Source organism: Xiphophorus maculatus, chromosome 19 (genome assembly GCF_002775205.1).
Source record: "Xiphophorus maculatus strain JP 163 A chromosome 19, X_maculatus-5.0-male, whole genome shotgun sequence".
In the NCBI taxonomy this organism is placed as follows: Eukaryota; Metazoa; Chordata; class Actinopteri; order Cyprinodontiformes; family Poeciliidae; genus Xiphophorus; species Xiphophorus maculatus.
Window position 1 is genome coordinate 621,179 of NC_036461.1, and position 24,185 is coordinate 645,363.

Sequence of the window (24,185 nt, forward strand, 5' to 3'; positions counted from 1 at the left end):
CTGGCTGGAAACGCCTCCACCAGGACTGGAGCTAATATTTAGCTTCATGCTTTTGCTAGCCTTCAGAACATTTAGCACTTAGCTTCACATAAATTAATTCTCCCTGAAGCTGCGAGTGAAAGCCAGGTGTGCAATAACAATTTGATCCTATTGGTGGCGATATACTGTGCTGTACACTAGCTGGTATGGAGGTTTAGCAGAACTAATGATAGCGCTGCCCGCTAGCTCTGGGTTAGCGCTGGCTTACCTTTATCCTGTGGGCAGACTCGTTGTGTGTGTGGGACTTGGAAAGCTTCCTCATGATCTCGACGCCGCTGACCGGGCCGGTGCTGGCCTCCTTGGGCGGGGGGCGGCTGCAGGCTCCTTCCAGCAGCATGGTGTGTTCACTCACTGTGGCTTCAACAGAAGGAGATCCGATCAAAGTCCCAGAATTAACTGATTCCTCTAAACACATCATCATCAACCGAGCAGCTTCACATGATCAGAACCAGCAGCCAGCAGACCCTGGATTTATATCTGCATTTATCCCTTTAGTTGTGGAAACAGAAACTAAACGCATTATTTCCAGACTCTGCCAGACTGAGAAGATGCTAAAATATAAACTTTTTCTGAACAGAGTCGTTTAAAGGGGCAGTGTCATGTTTTCCAGGTTCATAGAGCCATTTTATAGAACAATCTATAAAATGTTCTATAACTACCTTCAGTTGTTATAAAATGCTGTAAATATCAAATATGACTTCAAAGAAAAGTTATTTCTGCTTTATCGCCTTGAAATTGGGTCTTTGTCTCTTTAAGAGAGCCTGCTCTCACTGAAGCTCCGCCTCCAGGATGTCATCCCAACATGGCTCCTCTATTATCCCATTAACGGTTTTACCAGCGTTGCTCTGAGCAGTAGCTCCTATAATTGTTTTTGCTAATAGCCGCTGGCTAGACTGAAGGAGCTGAGTTGGGAGGAGCTGCGGCTCGAAGGCGGGGCTACGTCCACCCAGGTGTTTAGAACCAGGTGACTGGTTGCCATGGAGACTAAAGGAATTTTCAAACATGAAAGAATCAAAGCAACACAGCAGGGAAAAGCATTAAAGGTCTTAATCTGGTGTGGATCGGACCGGAACCGCCGGCGGTTCTGGATCAGATCAGAACCACCGGTGGTTCCGGATCGGTCCCGGTACTTCCAAGTGTTGACCCGTTAACTTGGTCCCACCTGCGTCGAACTCGAACTCCGCTCCGTCGGCGCTGGTGTCGCTGTGCAGCGCGGCGCCGTTATCCAGGCCCAGTACCGGGTCGGGCTGGTTCTGCTGGGCCTCTTTGGGCTTGGCGATCTGGCTAGGACCCATCAGGCCGATGGCCTTGAAGCCCTGAGTCACAACGATGAACTTCATCCACTGCCGGGCCAGAGCCACCAGACCCTTCTTCAGCGTCACCAGGGCCGGAACACCGTCATTCTGGAGAGAGACCAGTAAGACCAGAGGGACCAGCTGGCTCCCAGTCTGCTCCCAGTAAAACCAGTCTGCCCCTCACCATGGTGGCCTCCTCGATGATGGCGTAGTCGGCCTGCTGCAGGTAGCGGTGCAGGATGTTGCACAGCATGCAGGACGGGTTCTCGTGCAGGTAGCGGGCGCGCTTCGTCACCCGGTTGTACTTGCTGCGGATCGGGATGTGGATGCTCTTCTTCTGTTGCACAAACACAAATGAAAACACAGTAAATAAAACCGATTCCAACAGTGAAACCAGATTCAGACGTTAAACCGATTGGGCGCGTTACCTCCAGAGCCTCCGTCATGATGCAGCCCATGACGGCGCAGACGCGCAGCGTTCCCTCCATGTCCAGTTTCCGTAGCGACGACTTGAGCTGGTCGATGGGGACGAGCCAGGCGCCAATGGCCGGGGTGGCGGTGCTCAGCAGGTTCAGTTGCCTGAACACGAGATGGGAAAAACAACCTGAGAAATGCGAGTTCTCTCCAAGACTGGGCTCTTCAGAGCGCCGCCACCAGGGAGCGCCACAGAGGAAAAATATGGCAACATATTTATGAATCTGACAAATGTATTTTTCCTTACATTATAAAATCTAATCTGTTTCTTACAATGCAATGAAGTATTAGGGCAAGACAAAGAAAATAATTAAATTACGAGAATACTATGAAAAAATAATCCAAGTCAAATTATAAAGCTGTAATTTAAGGCAATAAACTCATGATATTCAGAGAACAGTCAAAACAATGTGAGAAAGTTGTTACAATTTTACCAGCATAAAGTCCCAATAAAGCCGCACTAGCCTAGCCTAGCCTAGCAGTTAGGCTAGTTATTCTGGATTTTTGAAATGTTATTTTAACCATCTTGCTTTAGCCTAGCCTAGCATCAGCAGTCATTCTGGAGGTTTGGGTTGCAGATCCAGTTGGGTGTTTCTGGGGTAAGGCGTCCCACCTGGACATGGTCTGGGACGCTGAGCGGACGTTGGTGGGAGCAGCGAAGCTGAACCAGATCTCCCTGATGGTTAGCTTCATGCTGCTGGAGTCGGGCGGTGGCGGCATCAGGGGGAGATCTTTCTTCAGGTCGTCAGACTCCACGCCTTCATCCTGCATGACGGGAAGCCTTCAGGTAAAAATGGATTCCACTCAAACGCCTCCATATCCGTTTACTTCTGTTGTAGTTTCATCTATATGCTATCTGCACCGTTAGATTAATACTATTATCAGATTAGTATCCAATAATAAAAGTATTAACAGTTAGAACAAGCAAACTCAGAGTCTGTTGGTATTTCTAGTTTGTTTGTTTTTTTTACACCTGTTGAACTTATTATGACCATCCTGCTCCTCAGCTGCATGTTTTAGTCTCACCATGTTACTTTAACAGTATGCAGAGTTTCCTGTGAAACTGATGCTGTGAGTTTAATCTTTGAGTTTGAGCTGTTTGTTTACCCTACCCGCAAAGAAAGAAGGAACGCTTAGCCTGGCGGGGGGCTAGGAAAGCATGGCGGGCCGCCAGGCTTATAATACACTGGAAGAGGAAACCCTGAGTATGATACGTTTCCTGTTCAGTCCATTTTCTGTTTTTATTTTATATTTTCTTTACGTTTTATGTTAATCTCAATGCTTCAACTTAAACTTTAGAACTACACAATACATCTATGACTTGGGTATTTTTATTGAATTTTTACATTTATTTTCTATGTGATTATTTGTGATAGACTGGCGCCATGACAACATTACGCCCCGCCTCTAGAAACTGTATAGTTTTATTTATTTATGCTCAGGTTTATTATTGTAGTTTTTATTATGAACAAACAGTTTTAATTCTGCTCAGATGTAATTAATCTTAAAGTATTTATCAAATCTAGTCCACTTTATTGATGTTCGATTCATTTATTCTTTATTTTCAACCAAATTATCCATAATTTTCATCTTTCCGTTACAAAAAGAAGCTTTAAATTCAGAATTTGATAATTTCTGCCAGTAGCTGGTATTGATTACTAATAAAATCTGAATTAATCAGAATTAAATTCCGTCTTTTATGAGGTTATTCTCCACCAGGAGAGCAGGAACGAGTCGTCCTGACCTGCTCGTCCGAGTCCGAGTTGTCGTTGGCGTCAGAGTTGGGGCTGATGACGTCGTTGGGCAGGTTGTCGTCAGAAACGTCGGTGCTGTAGCCGCTTCCGGTCTGGGATCCTGTGGAGCCGTTGGACTTGCCGGTCCCGGTCTTCCCGCCGCCGTCCGAGTGTCCCATGATGCCAAAGGCGTTGTAGAGAACGGCGCCGGACTGACGGCCGCCTGGAAGCAGAGCGGAGACGTGAGCCTCCCGTCCTGCGGGGGGCGCTGCAGGGAGCGGCGGCGTTACCTTTGATAGTGAGGTTCTCGATGCCGCATTCGAACATGATCCAGCCCCATTTCTCCAGCGAGGCGGCGGTGCGAGTCGGGTCGCTCGGCGCCGCCTGGCCGTCCGTCTCGTCCACCAGGGAGAACTCGTCCAGGTCCTCCAGGCCGAACAGAACCTTGGACTTCTCGAATGGGATGGCGGTGATGGCGAACGTTCCCACGTCTGCAGAGGACAAGGCGGGGTCAGAGGGCACGGTTGCAGTGAGGGGCCAGGCCGGACCGTGGAACCGACCTGTGGAGTCCAGTCCGCGCAGCTGGCTGTGGATCCGGTGGACGTTCAGCCTGGCGGCGATCTCTTTGCCCTTCTCGATGCCGGCGTTGGAGCGCAGCGACCCGGACGACTGTGGCTGCATCTTGGTGGCCGACGCGTACTTCTCCAACATGACGGATGGTCGGCCATGTTCGGTGGCGTTCGGCGTCTCCTCAACGATCCCCCTGACAGGAACAGAGGCAACCGGTTCCACAGCAGCTTCACTATCCATTCATTCACTAAACAAAACTCTTAGCTCCGCTAACGCTAAACCACCAAACACATTAAGGTTAACAGAAGCTAAGGCTAAACCTCTTGGCACATAAAACGAACTAGCAGATGCTAACACTAAAAAGTGAAATACAAAGAAAATTGCTAATGCTAAACTGTTAACTGCATAAAAAATTACCAGGAGCTAACATTAAACAGCAAAACATAAAGAAAATGATAAGAAGCTGAAGCTAAACCACTAAACACAAACATTAGCAGAGGCTAACGCTAACATTAAAACAACTGTTGATTTCTGCTACATTTTATCACTTGAAAGTTGTATAAATATGACGACCAAAGAGGAAAACATTTGATGAGACAAAGTCATAAAAAGAAGGAATATTTCATCACAATAAGAGTAAAACGTGGCAGCCATCTTGAATAATGGCTGCCATCCTAAATTTAAGTGGCTGATGTGAAATCTGAAAAGCATCAGACCTGCGAAGTTAGCATGTTAATGCTAATATTAGGCAGGTTTTGACAGTGATGAGTGTCGCCGTGGTAACCTGCGGGTGGCTATTGGATGCGGACGGCTCACCGGTTCATCCTGAACTGGGTGGCGATCCGGTCGAAGCACAGCGCCACCAGAGACACGTGTGGGACGCATTTAGCGGACGGGGAGCCTTCCTCTACGGAGGCCTGCAGGAGGCAAAGGTTCACCTGCACAGACACAGTTACACACAGTCACCAAACACATCCTGGACGCGTTGCCTTCCGGGTCAAAGGTCATACCTTTGGGATGGAGACGTTGGCCTGGAGCCCCTTTATCTTGACATTGTCGGGTTTGACGGACAGCTCCGTCTGTCCGCTGGAGGTCAGAGTGGCGGCGTCCGGCTTGGACAGCTTTTGCTCCGGCTTGGCCGTCTGACTCTGTGGACGCACAGCGTCAGTCGCCGGCAGGTAAGTGGCTCACCTGTAGAACCGGGTGGATGGATACGCACCGACTCGGCCACCGTGGACTTGCTGATCTGATACGCCTCGGTCAGCACTTTACCGTGCAGGTCGTCCAAGATGGCCGCCGGGTGCCGGACGCTTTCGAAGTGGACCATGGACTCGATGTATCTGAGACGGACGCAACAGATAACCGTGTGATCGTTCCGGTCCCGGTCCAAACGGAACGGAGCCGTCAGCCGGTCTCTACCTGTCCAGGGACTCGGCCACCAGCGGCGTCAGAACCACGTTGATGGCGCCTTTCACCTCCACGATGGCCGTGGTTCTGGTCTGAGCCAGCGGCTGCTCCAGCGACCAGTCGTCCGTCGTCGTGTCCTCGTCCGTGTTCTCCATGGCTCTTTTATCCAGCGGCGTGTACGGCGTGCTGCGGGGCAACAACCGCACCAGGGGTCAGAGGTCAGAGGTCAGGGTCAGGGTCAGTATCTGATCAGCAGGTCATCCTGCTCCACTTCCTGTACCTGGTGTTGTCGCCCATCAGCTGGAGCCCGCGGTCCAGCAGGGAGGTGGCAGACAGGCCCGGCTTGATTACCTGGAGAACAGAACCTCGTCTGAGTCCAGAACCAGAACCAGGCACAACAGGAAGGTTCTACGGAGCGCCAGAACCTCCAGACGGTTCTGAGTGTCCCTGCTGTGTCTGCTGTGGACCAAGCCTAAAAGGGTCGCTAACAAGGTTCTGCAGAACCATCAGACCCTAAATGGGTGCTAACAAGGTTCTGCAGAACCATCAGACCCTAAATGGGTCGCTAACAAGGTTCTGAAGTTATCAGAACCAGGCATCCTGGAGCAGAGATTAATCTGGACCAGGAAGGAGCAGAACTTTATAAAAAAGCATCTGGAGTCGGAGCAACAGAACCAGAACAGACCAGGCTGGTTCCGACCCAGTGAACAGCAGGAACCCGTCCAGAACAGAGGAAGTCGGACCTTGAAGCCGGGCACGGCCAGCTGGTCGAAGGAGGCGGAGCTTTCCTCACTGGTGGGCGTGTCCAGGTCCAGTGGCCGGTGCAGAGACGACTTGGAGGTTCTTTTGTTGGTCGGCTGCTTGACGGACCAGTTGGACACCTGCAGAGAGCCGCGTCATTCAGAGCCCAGACGGAGAACGGGCCGGGCCGGGCCGGGCCGCGGCGGGGCGGTACCTGGTAGTGGGCCAGGTAGTTCTGGTAGCAGGCCATGACGTGAGGCTGCCGGGTCACCGGGCCGGGCTCGGCCGTCTTCTCCGCCTCCACAGAACTCTCCTCCTCCATGGCCAGCGCCGACACGAAGGAGGCCTGGGACGGGTGGGCGGCCAGCGGCTGGGGCGGCGGCGGGGGGCGGGGCTCCGTGATCAGCTCCCCGTTCAGGACGTAGGTCAGAGGCCCCTCCACGCTGTGGTATATGGAGCTGCGGCTGGGGGTCAGAGGTCAACAAACCGTGAAATGAGCCGCAGACTGGTGCAAACACGTGAAAAAGCGCCAAAAGACGCTGCAGCCACGTTTCCCTGCTGGTTTGAGTTTGTACGTTTTTAGCTCAGTTCGTTTGTGTTTTCAGCAAAGTTAGCAAACATTTGATGAGCTTTAGTTTATTCTCCCTTTGCAGCCCCAGCTCCAGACCAGTTTAACGGGGGGTGGGAGGGATCAATCTATTTAGCATTAATAATATTTCTTACGGTATTAGCTAGTCATCTTTTAGCTAACGTTGCCTAGCTTTACTCAACTCATTCCGTTAGTTTGGGGGAAAAACTGCAAAGTTCTTTATGTTTTGCTGCCATGATTCGAACACACCTGAGCAGCTCTGCACAGCAGCAGCAGGTCTCCTTCGCTAGCGTCTTAGCGCTCATGATGCATTTAAAGGCAGCTCGGAAAAACAAGTTACTATGTGTTAACAACGGATTAAACAGTTTTAACTGCTGAAAACAGTGACAGAAGGCACAGATATGGGAAGTGCGGAAGCCGCTACTGTATCAAATTGATATAGGAATAACAGAGAGTTATCAGTCACAAACAGCTTCCAGTCCAGGGGGGCACAGCTGACTCTGTGGGCGGGCAATGTGTAACCTAAGTGTCATTTTAAACCTTCATGTCCTCTGATTTTCTACTTTTGCCTTTTAGCCTTAAATCTCGCGATGTTTTAATAACCTTAGGAGTGATTCTCGCGAGATTATTTAGCCAATCGTGGCTAAGTATTGGGGTCACGTGTACCGTCGCAGTTTATTGGCTCGGTATATTAGCTGGAGCGAAAGGCATGAAGGTTAGATCGCGTCGGAAGGAGCAGAGCTGGCAGGTCAGTTAAAGCGTAGTATCATTTAATGTCTATAAATATGTACGATGCTCACTTAATGTACTGAACTGTAGGAGCCCATTATTGTGAGCCGGAAAGGGAGATGGAAAAGATCCGGTAGTATGACACAAAACTGCGGAACTGGTGAGTGTTGTTATGAATGACTTAGCGTTGGCTTGTAATCACTCCTATTGTGTAGCCACTAAAAACTGATTGAACATTGCTTTTGATAACCAAAACGGGTAATTGAAGTATTTATTGAGCACTGGTTTATATTAGTATTTTACATTTCATGTTAATTGATAATATGGTGTATATTTATTGAATGTTTCATGAATGTAATTTATATTGAATTTTAGATTTATTGCAATTGATTGAATATGATAGAATTATTTATTGAACCGTGTATACACTAAGAATATTAGAAAATATAATTATATTGAGGAAGTGGTCCTGTTTTGTTGTTCAGGCCAGATGGATGGCGAGCTATGAGACCAGGCCTAGAGCCAAGGAAAGAATTCACCTGTTGGTGATTAAGGACTGTTTACTTCTCCTACCCAGCTGGTAGGAGAATCCTACAAAGGACTCTGCTCCTTCTTTGATTGGACTTTCATTTACCCAAGACGTGAATCAAGCTCCGGATACTCGCCTTGTTGGTGAGCCTGATTGATCCCCATTCGGGGTGGATGGACTAAGGGGGGGTGTGAGATGAACTTTAACTTTGGGACCGATTAATTAATTAGTTTTTTTTTTGTTGTTTGTTGTTTTTTTCCCTTGTATTTTTCTTGTTTTTTTATGTCATTGTTTTTTTTTCCCCTTTCTTTCATTCATGCCTATGTTTCATATCCCAATGTGTGGTTGTAAATATGTAAATATAATATTCACATTGCAAATACAAAATACTCGCAGCTGCAAAACTCTAGCCTACCTGCTCCTTTTTTGAGTCGCACCTACTCTTCTGAAAAAGGGAAGAAAACCTAGCCTGTCTACTTGGTTAAAAGCTATTTTATATTGAATAACAATTCAGTTATTTTCAAATATGCTACATACATTTGTGGCGAGCTAGCCAGGAGCAGTTGTACAGAAGCTGGATTGTTGCAGTTGCTAGTTGTTGCTAATATGGATGTTTTGGTGAAATGTGGGGTTAAAATACCTAACGCAGTGTTGATTAGACATGCAACGAACTCAGAGACTGATAATGAAGTGGCTGATTTTCTGACTGGATATGGGTCAATGGAAAAGTTCGAATTCATAACTGATTCTGACTCAGATTTTTATAACTGCATAATTTTTGAGTTTTCATCAGGGAGTGCTTTGGAGAGGCTGCGTAAAATCTTGCCTTACTCGTATGTTTGCCAAACTAAAAAAGTTACTTATGAAATTGAAGAGCTGTCAGTAGTTTGCTCTGAGTTAGAGACTAAAATAAAAACTGAAACGTATCTGAGTGAAATGAAAACTGTGGCTAAGCTCACAGGTCAGGATTACACAGATGTTTTCAGGCGTGTAATGTCTCTGCTGGGCCAATCCATCACTGAACTTTGTCCAGTCCCATCTTCTTTGAAGACTTCCCCAGAAGAAGAGGATTTGGCCATGGCTGCTTCCCTTACATCAAAGATGGCAACCAAGGGTGGTATTCATCTTAAACCAGAAGATGTCGCTGCAGAGGATGGGGAGTCGCCACACGTTCAACCTGATCCTACAGCACGTTATACGTCACGTCCTTCTGGACCTTTTCCAGCCATGTCTTTATCAGATATCAACCCACCTGGAGTCCAGAGGTATGTGGTTGAGCACATCATGAAAAGTGATGACAATGCAATACACATGTCCTCATTGAAACTTAGATCATTTTCTGGTCGAACTCCAAGACCACAACATGAAACAGACTATGAAACTTGGCGATCTAGTGTTGACCTACTGTTAAAAGACCCTGTTGTATCAGAACTACAGCGTTCTAGAAGGATATTTGACAGCTTATTACCACCAGCTGCAGACATGGTTAAACATCTTCAACCGGATGCTCCTCCTTTAATTTACCTCAGAATCTTGGATTCTGCCTATGGAACAGTCCAAGATGGCGATGAACTTTATGCAAAATTTATGGAGCAGTTTCAAGATGCAGGTGAAAAGCCATCAGTTTATTTACAACGCTTGCAAGTGACTCTAAACCATGCCTTACGGAGGGGTGGAGTATTGGCTGCTGATTTTGAAAAGCATCTGCTGAATCAATTCTGTCGTGGATGTTGGGATAACACCTTAATTTCTGAGCTCCAACTTAAGCAGCGCAAGTCAAAACCACCGTCTTTTGCAGAATTGTTGTTGTTGCTCAGAACAGAAGAAGACAGAGAAGCTGCCAAAGCTCAGCGTATGAAACAGCACCTTGGCTCCAGTAAACCCAGGGCTAGTGTACATTTACATCATGCTTGTGCACCAGTTGAAGAACAGAGTGCTTATGATAATTTGACGACTATCACCAAAGAACTTGCCAAACAGTTGGCTGATATCCAAAAACAGTTGGCTGCTTTTACAAGTGTTCAGTCTGGTCAGAACCCGGCTGTTTTGCCAAAATCTATGCATGCTGCTAAGTTCAATCAGACCCCACAAACTAGTAAAAGTACATCTCAACCCTCTCACAAAAAAGCAGCTTCATCACCCAAGCCAGGTTACTGCTACAACTGTGGGGAAGATGGACATATAAAACCCAAGTGTGACAACCCTCCTAATCCTTCATTGGTTGCTGCTAAAAAGAAACAGTTGATGGAAAAGCAGAAGAAGTGGCAGAAAATGAACTCGTATAGTGCCCTGTCGTTAAACTGAATCAGGTTCTCGTTGAGGGGCGAACGGGAACTGCAGAGGACCAGCAAAGTCCCACTAAGCAGACACCTATAAGATGCACCAAGTTGTCTCATGTAACTCCTGAGGCTGCAGAATTGCCACAAGGGTTGATTGGTTCAAAATGTACTGGTCAAGTAATAATAGCTGGTCAGCAAGTTCAATGCCTGTTAGATACAGGATCCCAAGTTACCACAATACCAGTTTCATTTTATAATCAGTATTTTTCTCATCAACCTGTGAAACCATTAAGTGAGCTATTACAAGTGGAGGGAGCTGCAGGCCAAGCTGTCCCATACTTGGGGTATATAGAAATGATAGTCATTTTCCCCAAAGAGTTTATTGGTACTGATCTGGATGTTTGTACTCTGGCACTTGTGGTTCCAGATGTTAAAAGTGGAACTCAGTCCCAAGTTCTGATAGGAATGAACACGCTTGATTCATTGTATGACAAACATCTGAAAGATGAACATGTTAGCTTTAGCCCAGCCAAGTATTGCTATAAAGCTGTTCTCAAGCTGCTTCAGTTACGTCATCAGCAGACCCAAGAACCCAGTGTATGTGATGTAGCATTAGATAGTGAGTCACCTGTATTTATTTCAGCAGGCCATACCAGGGTTCTAGAAGGCTACGCCCGTACCAGCTTGCTGCCGGTTAGCAGTTGGGCATTAGTTGAGCAGCCATCTACTCCTTTGCCGGGAGGATTGTGTGTGAAAAGTTGTCTGGTGTCATTGCCCAAACATACGCCTCATAAGATCCCAGTGGTTATCACAAATGAGTCAAAACAGAATATAACATTGTCACCGCCTGCTATTATTGCAGAAATTACAGTGTCACCCCAGCTCCTTTCTGAGGTTTCCTGCTGTAATGTGCAGCCCAGGAACACTGACAAAGTTGATCTCCAGTTTGAATTTGGAAATTCTCCGATTCTTCCTGATTGGAAAGAACGCGTTATTGCTAAACTCAAAGAAATGCCAGAAGTGTTTTCTCATCATGACCTTGACTTTGGATGTACTGATCGGGTGAAACATCACATCCATCTTCATGATGAGACCCCATTTAAACATCGTGCTCGCCCTATTCATCCAAATGATATTGAGGCTGTTCGAAATCATTTGCGAGATCTTTTGGAGACGGGGGTAATAAGAGAATCTGAGTCACCATTCTCTTCACCAATTGTAGTTGTTCGAAAGAAGAGTGGTGATGTTCGGCTTTGTATAGATTATAGAAAGTTGAACCTACAAACAGTGAAGGATGCTTATGCATTACCAAATTTGGAAGAGTCATTTTCAGCTCTTACTGGTTCATGCTGGTTCAGTGTTCTTGATCTGAAGTCAGGATATTATCAGATAGAAATGGAAGAAGGTGATAAGCCTAAAACTGCATTTGTGACTCCACTTGGGTTTTGGGAATTTAATAGAATGCCCCAAGGTGTGACTAATGCACCCAGTACTTTTCAACGCCTTATGGAGAGATGCATGGGTGATTTGCATTTAAAAGAAGTTTTAGTCTTCTTGGATGATTTGATTATATTCTCTGACACTTTAGAAGAGCATGAGAGTAGGTTGATAAGAGTGCTGCATCGACTTAGAGATTATGGCCTTAAACTATCACCACAGAAATGTAAGTTTTTCCAAACTTCTGTGCGTTATTTAGGCCATGTAGTTTCTGAACATGGGGTTGAAACAGATCCAGAAAAGATAAGTGCTTTAAAATCCTGGCCAGTTCCACAAACTTTAAAAGAACTGCGATCATTTCTTGGATTTGCGGGTTATTATCGCAGGTTCATAAATGGCTACGCTGCTATTGCTAAGCCTCTAAATGACCTGACAAGGGGATATTCTCCTGTGCGCAAACGTGTCAGTAAAACAACTATCACGCTGAAAAACCATGATGCAAAACAACCTTTTAATGAAAGGTGGACTGAACAGTGTCAATCTGCTTTTGAAACATTGATTGACAGACTGACTACAGCCCCAGTACTTGGTTTTGCTAACCCAAGCCATCCTTACATTCTGCATACAGACGCCAGCACCACTGGGCTTGGAGCTGCTCTTTATCAAGAACAAGAGGGGAAGCTACGAGTTATAGCATATGCTAGCCGAGGGTTGTCTGCCAGTGAAGCTAGATATCCAGCCCATAAATTGGAATTTTTAGCTTTAAAATGGAGCGTAACTGAAAAATTTCATGATTATCTTTATGGCTCCAGTTTCACTGTTGTTACTGATAACAATCCGTTAACCTATGTCTTAACCTCTGCTAAACTTGATGCTGCTAGTCATCGATGGCTTGCTGCACTGTCTACATATGATTTTAAATTGCAGTACCGTGCAGGCAGTCAAAACAGAGATGCTGATGCCCTCTCCAGGAGACCACATCCCCAGACACCTGACCCACAAAGAGAATGGGCTATGGTGCAACAGTTCATCACGACCCATATGAATGAAATGGAGGATGCTACAGAACTTACCTCAGATGTGATCAGAGCCATTTGTCACAGTTGTCTACTGAGAGGCCAAAGTCCAGATGGTCCTTTGGAGAGAAACATTACTTTAGTGGAAACTGTGAGTATGACCCCTACAGTTCTCCCTGACTTGTACATGGATGAGAACCAAGGGTTGCCAGTCCTTCCATCACTGTCCTTTTATGACATCAGGGAGAAACAGAGAGCTGATCCTGTTTTGAGAGAAGTTATTCATCAGCTTGAAACAGGAGAGGAAATCCCTCCAACTGTCAGGGCTGAGCTTCCTGATCTTCCTTTGGTGATGAGAGAATGGAAACGCCTTGAACTAAAAGATGACATCTTATATAGAAGAAGGCAGGATGGTGAGGTCCTATCATTTCAACTTGTGTTGCCAGAGGAATACCGTTCTATTGTGCTTTCAAGCCTTCATGATGATATGGGGCACATGGGGATTGAAAGAACACTTGACCTTGTAAGAGCTAGGTTTTTCTGGCCACGCATGTCTGTAGATGTAGAAACCAAGATTAAAACATGCAGTCGCTGCATTCGCCGGAAAGCGTTGCCAGAACGAGCTGCACCATTGGTGAATATCCAGACCAGCCGGCCCCTTGAACTCCTGTGCATGGATTATCTATCGATTGAACCTGATAAAAGCAACACTAAAAACATTCTTGTCCTCACAGACCATTTTACTAAGTACGCTATGGCTTTTCCAACAGCCAATCAAAAAGCAAAGACTGTTGCAAAATGTCTGTGGGAGAATTTTGTTGTGCATTATGGGTTTCCTGAGCGGTTGCACACGGACCAAGGGCCTGATTTCGAGTCTCACCTCATTAAAGAGCTCTGCAACATTGCTGGCATTAAAAAGTCACACACCACGCCATACCATCCCCGTGGAAATCCTGTTGAAAGGTTCAATAGAACTTTGCTCAATATGTTGGGTACTTTGGAGCCAGAGCAGAAAACTAGGTGGAAAGAGTATGTCAAGCCACTTGTTCATGCTTATAATTGCACCCGCAATGAGGTTACAGGTTTTACTCCATATGAGTTGATGTTTGGTCGCTGTCCAAGACTTCCTGTTGACATAGCTTTCAACTTGCCTGTCAGAGATTCGTCATCCCAATCGCATTCTCAGTATGTGCAGAACCTCCGTTCTCGGCTGAAGGAAAGTTTTCAGCTAGCTTCTAAAAATGCAGAAAAGATGGCAAGAAGAAATAAGATTCGTTTTGATCAGAGAGTGAAACCAGCAAGTCTTGATGAAGGTGATAGAGTATTAGTCCGAAATGTGAAGTTGAGAGGCAAGCATAAACTGGAGGATAAGTGGGAGACAAACATCTATGTGGTGGTTGGTCGTGTGGGTGAGCTTCCTGTGTATATTGTAAGACCAGAAACGGATCCCTCTGGAGGCACCAGGACTCTGCACCGTGACCTTCTCCTCCCTTGTGGATTTCTTCCTCAGGCTGAAGTTGACCCACCAGTTTCCACACCGGCTCACAGGCCACAGACCCGCAGTCTACAAGAACCAGTGGAAGAATTGGAGGAAAGCCCAGATGAGGAGGATGAGGACTGGAGGGCATCTCGGTTTTCAGTTTTACCAACTGTGAAGGTCAGTGTTGAGGGGACATGCCCTACTCAGCCCATGAACAGAATTCCAGTTCCAGAGATGGAAAGAGAGAATTCTTCACCTGATGTGGACAAGTCGTCTCTACTGTCTGATGCTATGGATCCACTTCCAGTCTTGGAAAAAGTTCCTTCACAAGATCAGATGGACCCGGGAAATTCACCTGAACTTGAACGTGTTCCGGAGCTAAGCCCATCTGAAGATCTGGAGAGCCATGGCCCGGTAGAGACATCACCAAATTCGGCCATACCAGCATCATATTCCACAGAATCACCTATAGATGCTCATCAGGCTAGTGACGGTTTAAAGGCTGAACAGTCAATTCGTCGGTCTAGTCGAGAGCCAAAACCAATTAAGCGCTTTCAGTATGCTACTTTAGGAAATCCTTTAATTTCTGTAGTGCAAAATCTTTTACACAGTCTAGCTACTGCTTATGGTGAAATGGTTGCTGAACCTGTTTCAGATGCTCCTGTGCGTCATAGTGTTCAGATAATTTAGCATGCACCGGTGTTGCATGGAATTAAGGGGGGAGGATGTAACCTAAGTGTCATTTTAAACCTTCATGTCCTCTGATTTTCTACTTTTGCCTTTTAGCCTTAAATCTCGCGATGTTTTAATAACCTTAGGAGTGATTCTCGCGAGATTATTTAGCCAATCGTGGCTAAGTATTGGGGTCACGTGTACCGTCGCAGTTTATTGGCTCGGTATATTAGCTGGAGCGAAAGGCATGAAGGTTAGATCGCGTCGGAAGGAGCAGAGCTGGCAGGTCAGTTAAAGCGTAGTATCATTTAATGTCTATAAATATGTACGATGCTCACTTAATGTACTGAACTGTAGGAGCCCATTATTGTGAGCCGGAAAGGGAGATGGAAAAGATCCGGTAGTATGACACAAAACTGCGGAACTGGTGAGTGTTGTTATGAATGACTTAGCGTTGGCTTGTAATCACTCCTATTGTGTAGCCACTAAAAACTGATTGAACATTGCTTTTGATAACCAAAACGGGTAATTGAAGTATTTATTGAGCACTGGTTTATATTAGTATTTTACATTTCATGTTAATTGATAATATGGTGTATATTTATTGAATGTTTCATGAATGTAATTTATATTGAATTTTAGATTTATTGCAATTGATTGAATATGATAGAATTATTTATTGAACCGTGTATACACTAAGAATATTAGAAAATATAATTATATTGAGGAAGTGGTCCTGTTTTGTTGTTCAGGCCAGATGGATGGCGAGCTATGAGAACAGGCCTAGAGCCAAGGAAAGAATTCACCTGTTGGTGATTAAGGACTGTTTACTTCTCCTACCCAGCTGGTAGGAGAATCCTACAAAGGACTCTGCTCCTTCTTTGATTGGACTTTCATTTACCCAAGACGTGAATCAAGCTCCGGATACTCGCCTTGTTGGTGAGCCTGATTGATCCCCATTCGGGGTGGATGGACTAAGGGGGGGTGTGAGATGAACTTTAACTTTGGGACCGATTAATTAATTAGTTTTTTTTTTGTTGTTTGTTGTTTTTTTCCCTTGTATTTTTCTTGTTTTTTATTTCATTGTTTTTTTTTCCCCTTTCTTTCATTCATGCCTATGTTTCATATCCCAATGTGTGGTTGTAAATATGTAAATATAATATTCACATTGCAAATACAAAATACTCGCAGCTGCAAAACTCTAGCCTACCTGCTCCTTTTTTGAGTCGCACCTACTCTTCTGAAAAAGGGAAGAAAACCTAGCCTGTCTACTTGGTTAAAAGCTATTTTATATTGAATAACAATTCAGTTATTTTCAAATATGCTACAAATGCCCCCCAGAACCCCCCCAGCGCTGCCGGGCCTGGCTCTAAGCGTCGTGTTTTTACCCATTAGCGGTTTGGCCCATGGCGACTGGTCTGTGATGCGCTGTCACCCTTCAGCCATGATTTTATACTGTGAGGTACAGGGATGCAGATTAACTTCGTCTTGTCTGTCATGAAAGTGTTTAGCTGAGGCGGCCGGAAGAGGCTGAGCGTCTGATTGGCTGATGGAGTCAGACAGGAAGCATCAGATTAAAGACGGCGGTGCCGGCGGCCCGCGTTCGGTCTGAAGCTGCTCAGCTTTAACATTAAATCAGAGTTAAATCATTCATTCATCCAGCCTGACAGGAGCAGAGCCGCTCAATCTGTCTGATCTGCTGCGACCTCTGACCTCACCTGTAGCTCTCCATGCGGTACGGCGGCTGCTGCGGCTGCTGCATCTGCTGCCGCCTCTTCTTCTTGCGACCCGGGTACGTGCCGGGCCCCTCGTCGGCACTGCTGATCGGCTCGAAGTCCTCGGTGGCGGAGAAGTAGGCCTCGCTCTCGGCCACCGACATGCTGGAGTCGGCTGAGCGGTACTGGTGGAAGGTGCTGGAGTCGGCCGACGGCGTGAAGGGGAACGAGCCGTAGCTGCGCCGCTGCCGGGGCGAGTCCAGGACGTTCTCGTCGCTACGCGAGACCTCGCTGCTGAATTGGACGCCTCCGCCACCGCCACCGGCGGAGGTCATAGCGACCGGAGGCTTGTCGGCGAACACAGCGGCCGACAGACTCTTGGTGCTGCCCAGCCGACCCGAATGGACCGAAGACTGGCGGCGCAGCGGCGAGCAGAGCGGGCAGCGCACCGAGGCGTGGTCCTGGGAGACGGGGGACAGGGGGGACGCCTCGGGGACGTCACCCAGCGCGCTGCCGAGACACAGGATACGGAGAGATTACACCGGATTATAATCTGATACAACCAGAGTAAACCAGGATAAACTGGAAACAGCCGTATTATCACTTCTGGAAGGATTTATCCTCCAGAAAACACGTTACCGTGACAACTACAGGGACAAATGACTAACGAGATGGGAAATGTTGCAGTTTGCTCTCTAAGTTAGGAACTGTGTGTAAAAATGACTGTGATAAATGATAACACTGTCGTTTTGAGAGTTTCATTTCATACTGAACACGCCACACTGAAACTAGAAGATAATTTAAATATCCAGAATAAAAACCAGAAACAATAAAAAGGAAATATAAAACCATACAGAAATTATAATGTGTCTGCAAACAAAATATTAATCATCTGATTGGAAATTATGAAGCTCATTTTAATTAATCATTAATTATTTATTGAGACAAGCTTATGTAGTGAAGCTAATTTGGGATTAGCAGTCTGGTTTTGGGATTATTTTCATAAACATGCTCTAGTCTGATGAAGCTGAAACTCAAATGTTTTTGGAGGAGAAAGAAGGACGTCTGAAAGGTACAGCGGCGGCAGCATCATGCTGAGTGAACTCCAGCAAAGCCAAAACATCCGACACAAAACGTTCAGATTAGAAAAATATTCAGGAGACAAAAAACCATAAATAAGAATCTGACATTTAGTAAAAAGAAAACCCTGTTAAAGCAGGATTAAAGAGTGTGTCTCTGTCTCTGTGTGTCGGACTCACTCGGCGTGGGTTCTGGCGCTGAGCGGGAAGCGGCGCTCCTCGGCGCTAGGAGGCGGCGAGTCTCTCTCTCCTGCCAGCAGGGGCAGCGCGGCGCTGGAGGAGCTGTTCTCCTCGGAGGAGGAGGCGGAGCTGTGGGAGCGCTGGGGCACCTGGAGGCTCAGGTGCTGCTGGCTGCGCCTCTCTGGCACCTCCGGTGGCAGGCAGGGGGAGTGCGTGTCCCGCTTCAGCCCGACCACTTTACCTGAGGAAACCAGAGAAACTCAGAAACTGAGTGATGGTGAAGTGAAACCGAAGTGATGGTGCTTCAGCATCACACACACACAGAGAGACGCCATGTTTTGGTTTTAATTACGTCCATCAATCAGGGAAAAAACATCAACTTTTTTCCTCCCTTTAACATGAAAAAATATTTTCAGAATCTTTCATAAGCATGATTTAGGATTAATCATGCTTATGAATGATTAGAAGAATTTTTTTGTTCAAAGTAAAAATAAATAAATAATATATTAAAAAATAAAAATAAAAAATTGAAATATGTAGTAAAATACAAAAAATTAACAATAAAACTGCTATTTAAAAATAAATCAAATAGTTTTAAAACTTCAAATTAATACAAATAATTCTAACATTTAAAATCTAAAATAAAAAGAAATAAAATAAAATAGTCCAAACTGATAATACTATGACACTTATAAATAAAAAATAGAAAACATTTGAAAAGGGAAGAATAAAATACAAAAAATACAAATTTAATTATAAAATTAAAAGAAATTTCAAAATATAATAATTGAGAAAAAAAATAAATGAAAAGCATAAATTAAAAGCTGAAATTAGTTAATATTGGATCCTTTTCTACAGTAAATTCCCTCCACATAGACCAATAACTAAAATAATAATACACAGTAATAATTACAATAATAGACAGAGCAGATTCTTACTATCTTATTCTTGGATTATTAAAAGAACCTCGCCGTTGTGAACCGATGCTTCCTGTTCTCCTCCAGCAGCTCCCCGTCGATAGCGTAGCATTAGCATGCTCAGCTACTCACCGTCCACTTTGGGCGTCTCCTTGGTGACGATCCACTCGGTGGGCTGCAGCAGCGACTGGCCGTAGCTCATGTCGGACTCGGCGCCGGAAGAGGAGAAGGCAGACGAAGACGACGGCGTCAGCTCCTCTAGCCTGAAGAAGTCCAGACCCATGTTGGTTCCTCCGAAGAACCTGCAGCCGCCCAGGCAGCCGCAGCGGTTCCGGCTGCGCTTACTGCGCAGGCTGGCGTCATCGGGCCACAGAAACCAGAGCCTAGAGGAGACGAAGAGGAGCGGCTCCATCTAAACACAGAGAACTATTCCAACAGCCGACAGGGAGCACTTTCTACTCCCCATGAGATTCAAACTTTCTATTCACTAAAGGACAGTTAGCTTAGCATAATGGTTCTATATTCAACAGGAACGAGTTTGTCAGGCTAGCAGTTAGCTTAGCATAATGGTCATATATTCAACAGGACCGTGTTCATCAGGCTAGCAGTTAGCTTAGCATAATGGTCATATATTCAACAGGACCGTGTTCATCAGGCTAGCAGTTAGCTTAGCATAATGGTCATATATTCAACAGGACCGTGTTCATCAGGCTAGCAGTTAGCTTAGCATAATGGTCATATATTCAACAGGACCGTGTTCGTCAGGCTAGCAGTTAGCTTAGCATAATGGTTCTATTCCCCACAGGACTGTGTTTGTCAGGTTAGCAGTTAGCTTAGCATATCGGAGGGCAGTAGCCGAAGATGGTTCAGTCTGACCCTGAAACAGGAAGTCGGCTGCTGACCTTCTGGTCTGCGCGTCGTGCAGCTCCAGGAAGTGTCTCTGGACGTTACACTTGGCTGGGTGGTCGGCCGCCAGTGCGATGTCTGCCGTGATGAGGTTGAGGTTGACCGAACCTGCCTCCAGCCAGACGGAGCGGCGCAGCAGGGGAGGCTGCCCCTGACCTGGCTGCTGCTGCTCGATGTACTGCCGAATGTTGATGTCCTGCACCACGGCGCTGATGCCCTCCCCCACCGCCTGGTTGTGCAGGTTGCAGGTGGCGACCCGGACGGCGGCCGTCTGGAGAAACGAGAGTCAGAGCGAATTAGGTGGCGGCGACGGGCCAACCGTGGCGCGCTAGGCGCTCGTTACCTTGATGCTGGCGGCACAGCCGTGCTCCACGACGAAGAGGTCGACTCCATCCAGCGCCAGACGGGTCATGGTGTACTTCAGCTCCTCGGAGGTGCGGCAGTGGCCGGGCAGGCGGCCCAGCTGAAACACAGACGGCTTCGGATCAGCAGTCACACTAATGAGGCGCCTGCTTTTAAAAATATCCCTGTTCTCATTGGCTGGCTGCCTGTTGGCATGGCAACTCAGAGACATGCTTCTGCCCCAACCGTGTGCGTTCCTCACAGAGACGACCCGACCATCAACTAATCACAACAACAAGAAGCTTCAGAGTTTAAGGGAAAGTTTAACAGAGAGGTGCAGAGCTCTGGAAAAGAAAAACACCCTCCTTCAAAGCCAAAACCCCAGCAGTGAAGCACTGATGTTCATTTAGCAATGTGGCTAACTTTGAAAACATTTAGCACAGTTAGCTTTCCCTAAATTTATTTCCTAAATAATTTTAATCACTAATTTACTTGGTTGTTGTATGACCTTACAGCTGAACAAAATTAGCTACCGTTAATAAGGAGTTTATAGCCGTTAGCCGTTTATAGTCATGCTCTTATTTTGAAGTGTTTAAAAACTGTCTACTAGGCCTGTCGCGATAAACGATTAATCAATTAATCGTACGATAAATTAAAACTACCGACTTCATTTTAATTATCGGCATTATCGTCTCTTCCGACTTTTTTCTCTTTCTGTTAATGACACTGAATGAAAAAAGGCTCAACTCTGGTGCTCTCCACTGACCTCTGACCTCATTTCCTTAGTGTAAAGCCCAGCGCAGAGACATAATCTTAGAGCTGTCGGCCGATTGTCGGCCCATTTTCAAAACCTGACAGACCAAACATTAGCCGACAGAAATCCTAGGTATAACGGTTCGATCGGGTTCGGTCCTGCCCTGTGGTGTCCAACAATGGGCACAAAATAATGGCTACAAGTTCAGTGAACTAATTTTAAAACCAGGCATTAATCAATGCTTTACTACAATCTACCTGCAATGCATGTGGCTAATGTCAGAGTAGAGTCCTGACTGAATGAAAATCATTAGAACCTATTTACGTCACATTAACGAAGAACAGCTGAAAAGTTACCGGGTTTATCAACTGCGGTAACAATTTCGCTCCAACTCCTCCTCTTGTCATTTCTATATTCTTTGCATATTGAATAAACATTAATGTTGTTTCCACATATCATCTCCAATGTCCGCTGGACTTGGGTTGCCGAGTCAGCTGTTTGGGATTCCCCTCCGTAATTTCCCCTCAGAAAGCAGGGAGGGGAATCCGCGCTTTCTGATTGGCTGCCTGTCACATTCAACAGGCTGAGTTAAGATCCCAGAGGGGAAAAACCCTGATTTAGATCGGAGGGGCAACTAGATCTACCGTAACACACCACACAATCTTAGAAAGACCAACATGCTAAGATTGTTGTAAGGGGAAAAATAGGAGCAAAAATCATGTAGTGTGAATTATTGCATCAGGTAGTGGATGTGCCCATCTTCTCTATTTAGATCTAATTATTACTGAAGGGCAACATAATATACAGACTTCATAATCTTTTGGTTGAATGCAGTATTTATTTCCACTTTGGCTTTATGTTGTTTAGTTTTTATTCAAGTACATTTTTGTTAATGGAGACTGAGAATCCATTTTATTTTTGTTTTTGGTTGTTTTGTTTATTTTGTTTATCAGGTCCAGTGTTAAATATTATTTTGAAAATAAAGTGTATCTATCTTTGGCAGGAAATCACATGCATTATTACATCATTTCCATTAAATCAGTGTAAAAAGGTCTTCAGGCAATATTATCGTTTATCGCAATAATTTTTTGAGACAATTAATCGCTCAGCAAAATTTGCTATCATGACAGGCCTACTGTCTACAAAGCTTTTCCTAAAAGTGTGTTGGAATAGCATCTTAGCATTAGCTTCAGCTAGAAACTGTATTGCTATAGTGCTTTAGCTTCCACCAGCTACCAAGCTGGTACAGCACTCTATCAGTGAGTATCAGTGTTAGCTTCAGCTAAATGCTAAGTTGGTACCAGGTTAGTTAGCTGTGCCACCACTGCGCAACCTTCATTTATTAAACAGATGAAAATCTAAGTACATCCCTGAAGCCCAGTCATTTCCTTTAGCATTTCATCATACTGTGCGATCACAGAACGCCGATGTACAGCTAGCATGAGTCCATTTGAACACAGCAGTCAGACGGCTTCATTAAGTTTCATAAATATCGTGAAGTCTTCAGGTAATCATTTCAGAGAGGTGTACTTTCTTTCTGTACCTTGTCGGCACAGATGCGGCGGTCCACGCCATGCTGGCAGATGATGGAGGGTTTGGGTTGCTCCAGCTGGAACTCCCTGGAAACCACGTGGAAAATGAACGTCTCTGCCCACTCAACCATGCTAGCCAGCTAACAGGGACAAAGCCAGAGACGTTAGCGCTCACTGCTAACCATTTCACAGAACAATAAAAAAAAAAAATCACAACAAATCCAGTTCTGAATCTGGGAAACTGATTCATAGGGAGGTGAAGTTGCACACCTGAGGAACCGTGACCCTGCCAGTCAGCGCCCCAGCCTGCATGTCGATGAGCCACGCGTACTCCAGCGTGTCGCTGCCCAGAGGGAGGCCCTGAGCCGAAAACATGGCGTGCGCCCTCATCTGCAGCCCGGACAGACTCAGGTGTCCGTCTCTCAGCACGCCGTCCGCCGTGGGGCGCTGAGGAGGAACCAGCAGCCAAACGTCACTTTCAGAGCCCTGAAGGAGAGTCACGTCCTCCTTCACATCACACTGATCAAACCTCAGAGGACACGTCTGCAAACACCAGAGCCTCTGGCCCAAAGTCTGTCTGAAAACTGTAATGGTTTTAATGGCTTCTTCCTCTCTGAGCAGCCTTCCAGCCCAGGTTGGCACAGTCATAATTACACCAGAATAAAGTTGTAGCATTACTAGGATAAAGACATAAAGTTACCACAGAATGAGGTTGTAAAGTTACTCAGAAAGCTTGGAATAATTTGAGTATAAAGTTGGAAAAGAAGCTTTCGGTTCATCTGGTTCGTTCTTCCCTCCTGATGTGAAAGCGCTGTCTGGTCGGTACCTGGTAGTTGTCGCTGACGAAGATGTGAATGGGCGACAGGATCATCTGCAGCATCGTCTCCTTGTAGCCTTTCTTCATCTCGAAGCAGAGGCGCTCCAGGAAGCCGGACGGGCCTTCTGGACCTTCACTGCTGCAGTGCTGCAGGAGCGAACCGGGTTACTCTCAGAACCAACCACAGCATCAATACACAACCCAATTTAACATGGAAACCTGAAAACCTCATCACAATACAAGCGATTCATATCAGTGGATTGACTTTTAGTTTTATACATCTGAACTCCTCACGTCTTTGCTTCATGTTTTTATTTTTCAAGAGTTATGAGACGAAAAACTGAAACTGCTGCAAGTTACTCAGCAGCTTGTTGCTAGGCAACCACAGAGTGAGAGTTGATGCTACCCAGCTAGCTTAGCTCGCTGTGAGCGGCTAAAGCCTTTCCTCTGCCTACATCTCCCAGAATGCTGTGCGGTTCTGGATCAGAGTTCAGTTAAATTATTGAATATTTTATCACAAATATACATTTTGCATATTGATCCCATATCTATGGAGACATATATAGTTATTGATCTTTGTGTCCAACATGTGTTCACATGTTCTGCAGCCATGTTTGTTTTTATTTCAGCTTCCTGTGGATCCCAATCGGTCAGAACCGTGTGACCCGGCTCACCACTGGCAGCCGGCCGTGGACCTTGTAGAGGTTGATCAGTACGGTGATATCCCAGGGCCGCAGGTCCAGGGGGTGGCCGTGTGCGCCGTCCTCCGCGCCAGGAGACGAAGAGTAGCCGAGGCCTGACGAGGTGGCTGAGGACGGCACCGGGCTGGACACGGCCTCCTCAAAGTCCGTGTACATGTCGTCCTCCCCGAAGTAGTTCTCCTGGAGTGGGGGAGGAAGAGGAGGAGGAAGAGTTCAGAGTTCAGATCTGAGAGGAAGCCAAGGCGTTCGGGT

At 46.0% G+C, this 24,185-nt stretch overlaps 1 protein-coding gene across 19 annotated transcripts in view; it reads right to left on the reverse strand.

Moving 5' to 3' along the window:
* kiaa1109 (KIAA1109 ortholog) overlaps nt 1-24,185 on the reverse strand; it is a 77,246-nt gene that overhangs the window by 36,481 nt on the left and 16,580 nt on the right. For 18 of the 19 annotated variants that reach the window (XM_023353302.1, XM_023353316.1, XM_023353315.1 and 15 more), the window contains exons 20-43: nt 23,907-24,113; nt 23,242-23,379; nt 22,686-22,862; nt 22,427-22,555; nt 20,131-20,250; nt 19,784-20,058; nt 19,014-19,264; nt 17,965-18,205; nt 16,709-17,215; nt 6,474-6,723; nt 6,262-6,399; nt 5,799-5,869; nt 5,531-5,704; nt 5,331-5,451; nt 5,122-5,259; nt 4,928-5,049; nt 4,102-4,304; nt 3,832-4,032; nt 3,553-3,764; nt 2,422-2,573; nt 1,763-1,913; nt 1,519-1,671; nt 1,202-1,442; nt 248-396 (exon numbers count right to left, since the gene is read on the reverse strand). In XM_023353302.1, the coding sequence (XP_023209070.1) occupies nt 248-396; nt 1,202-1,442; nt 1,519-1,671; nt 1,763-1,913; nt 2,422-2,573; nt 3,553-3,764; nt 3,832-4,032; nt 4,102-4,304; nt 4,928-5,049; nt 5,122-5,259; nt 5,331-5,451; nt 5,531-5,704; nt 5,799-5,869; nt 6,262-6,399; nt 6,474-6,723; nt 16,709-17,215; nt 17,965-18,205; nt 19,014-19,264; nt 19,784-20,058; nt 20,131-20,250; nt 22,427-22,555; nt 22,686-22,862; nt 23,242-23,379; nt 23,907-24,113 (4,521 nt within the window). The remainder of the gene's footprint in view (nt 1-247; nt 397-1,201; nt 1,443-1,518; nt 1,672-1,762; nt 1,914-2,421; nt 2,574-3,552; nt 3,765-3,831; nt 4,033-4,101; nt 4,305-4,927; nt 5,050-5,121; nt 5,260-5,330; nt 5,452-5,530; nt 5,705-5,798; nt 5,870-6,261; nt 6,400-6,473; nt 6,724-16,708; nt 17,216-17,964; nt 18,206-19,013; nt 19,265-19,783; nt 20,059-20,130; nt 20,251-22,426; nt 22,556-22,685; nt 22,863-23,241; nt 23,380-23,906; nt 24,114-24,185) is intronic. The other variant, XM_023353300.1, reaches the window with a different exon arrangement.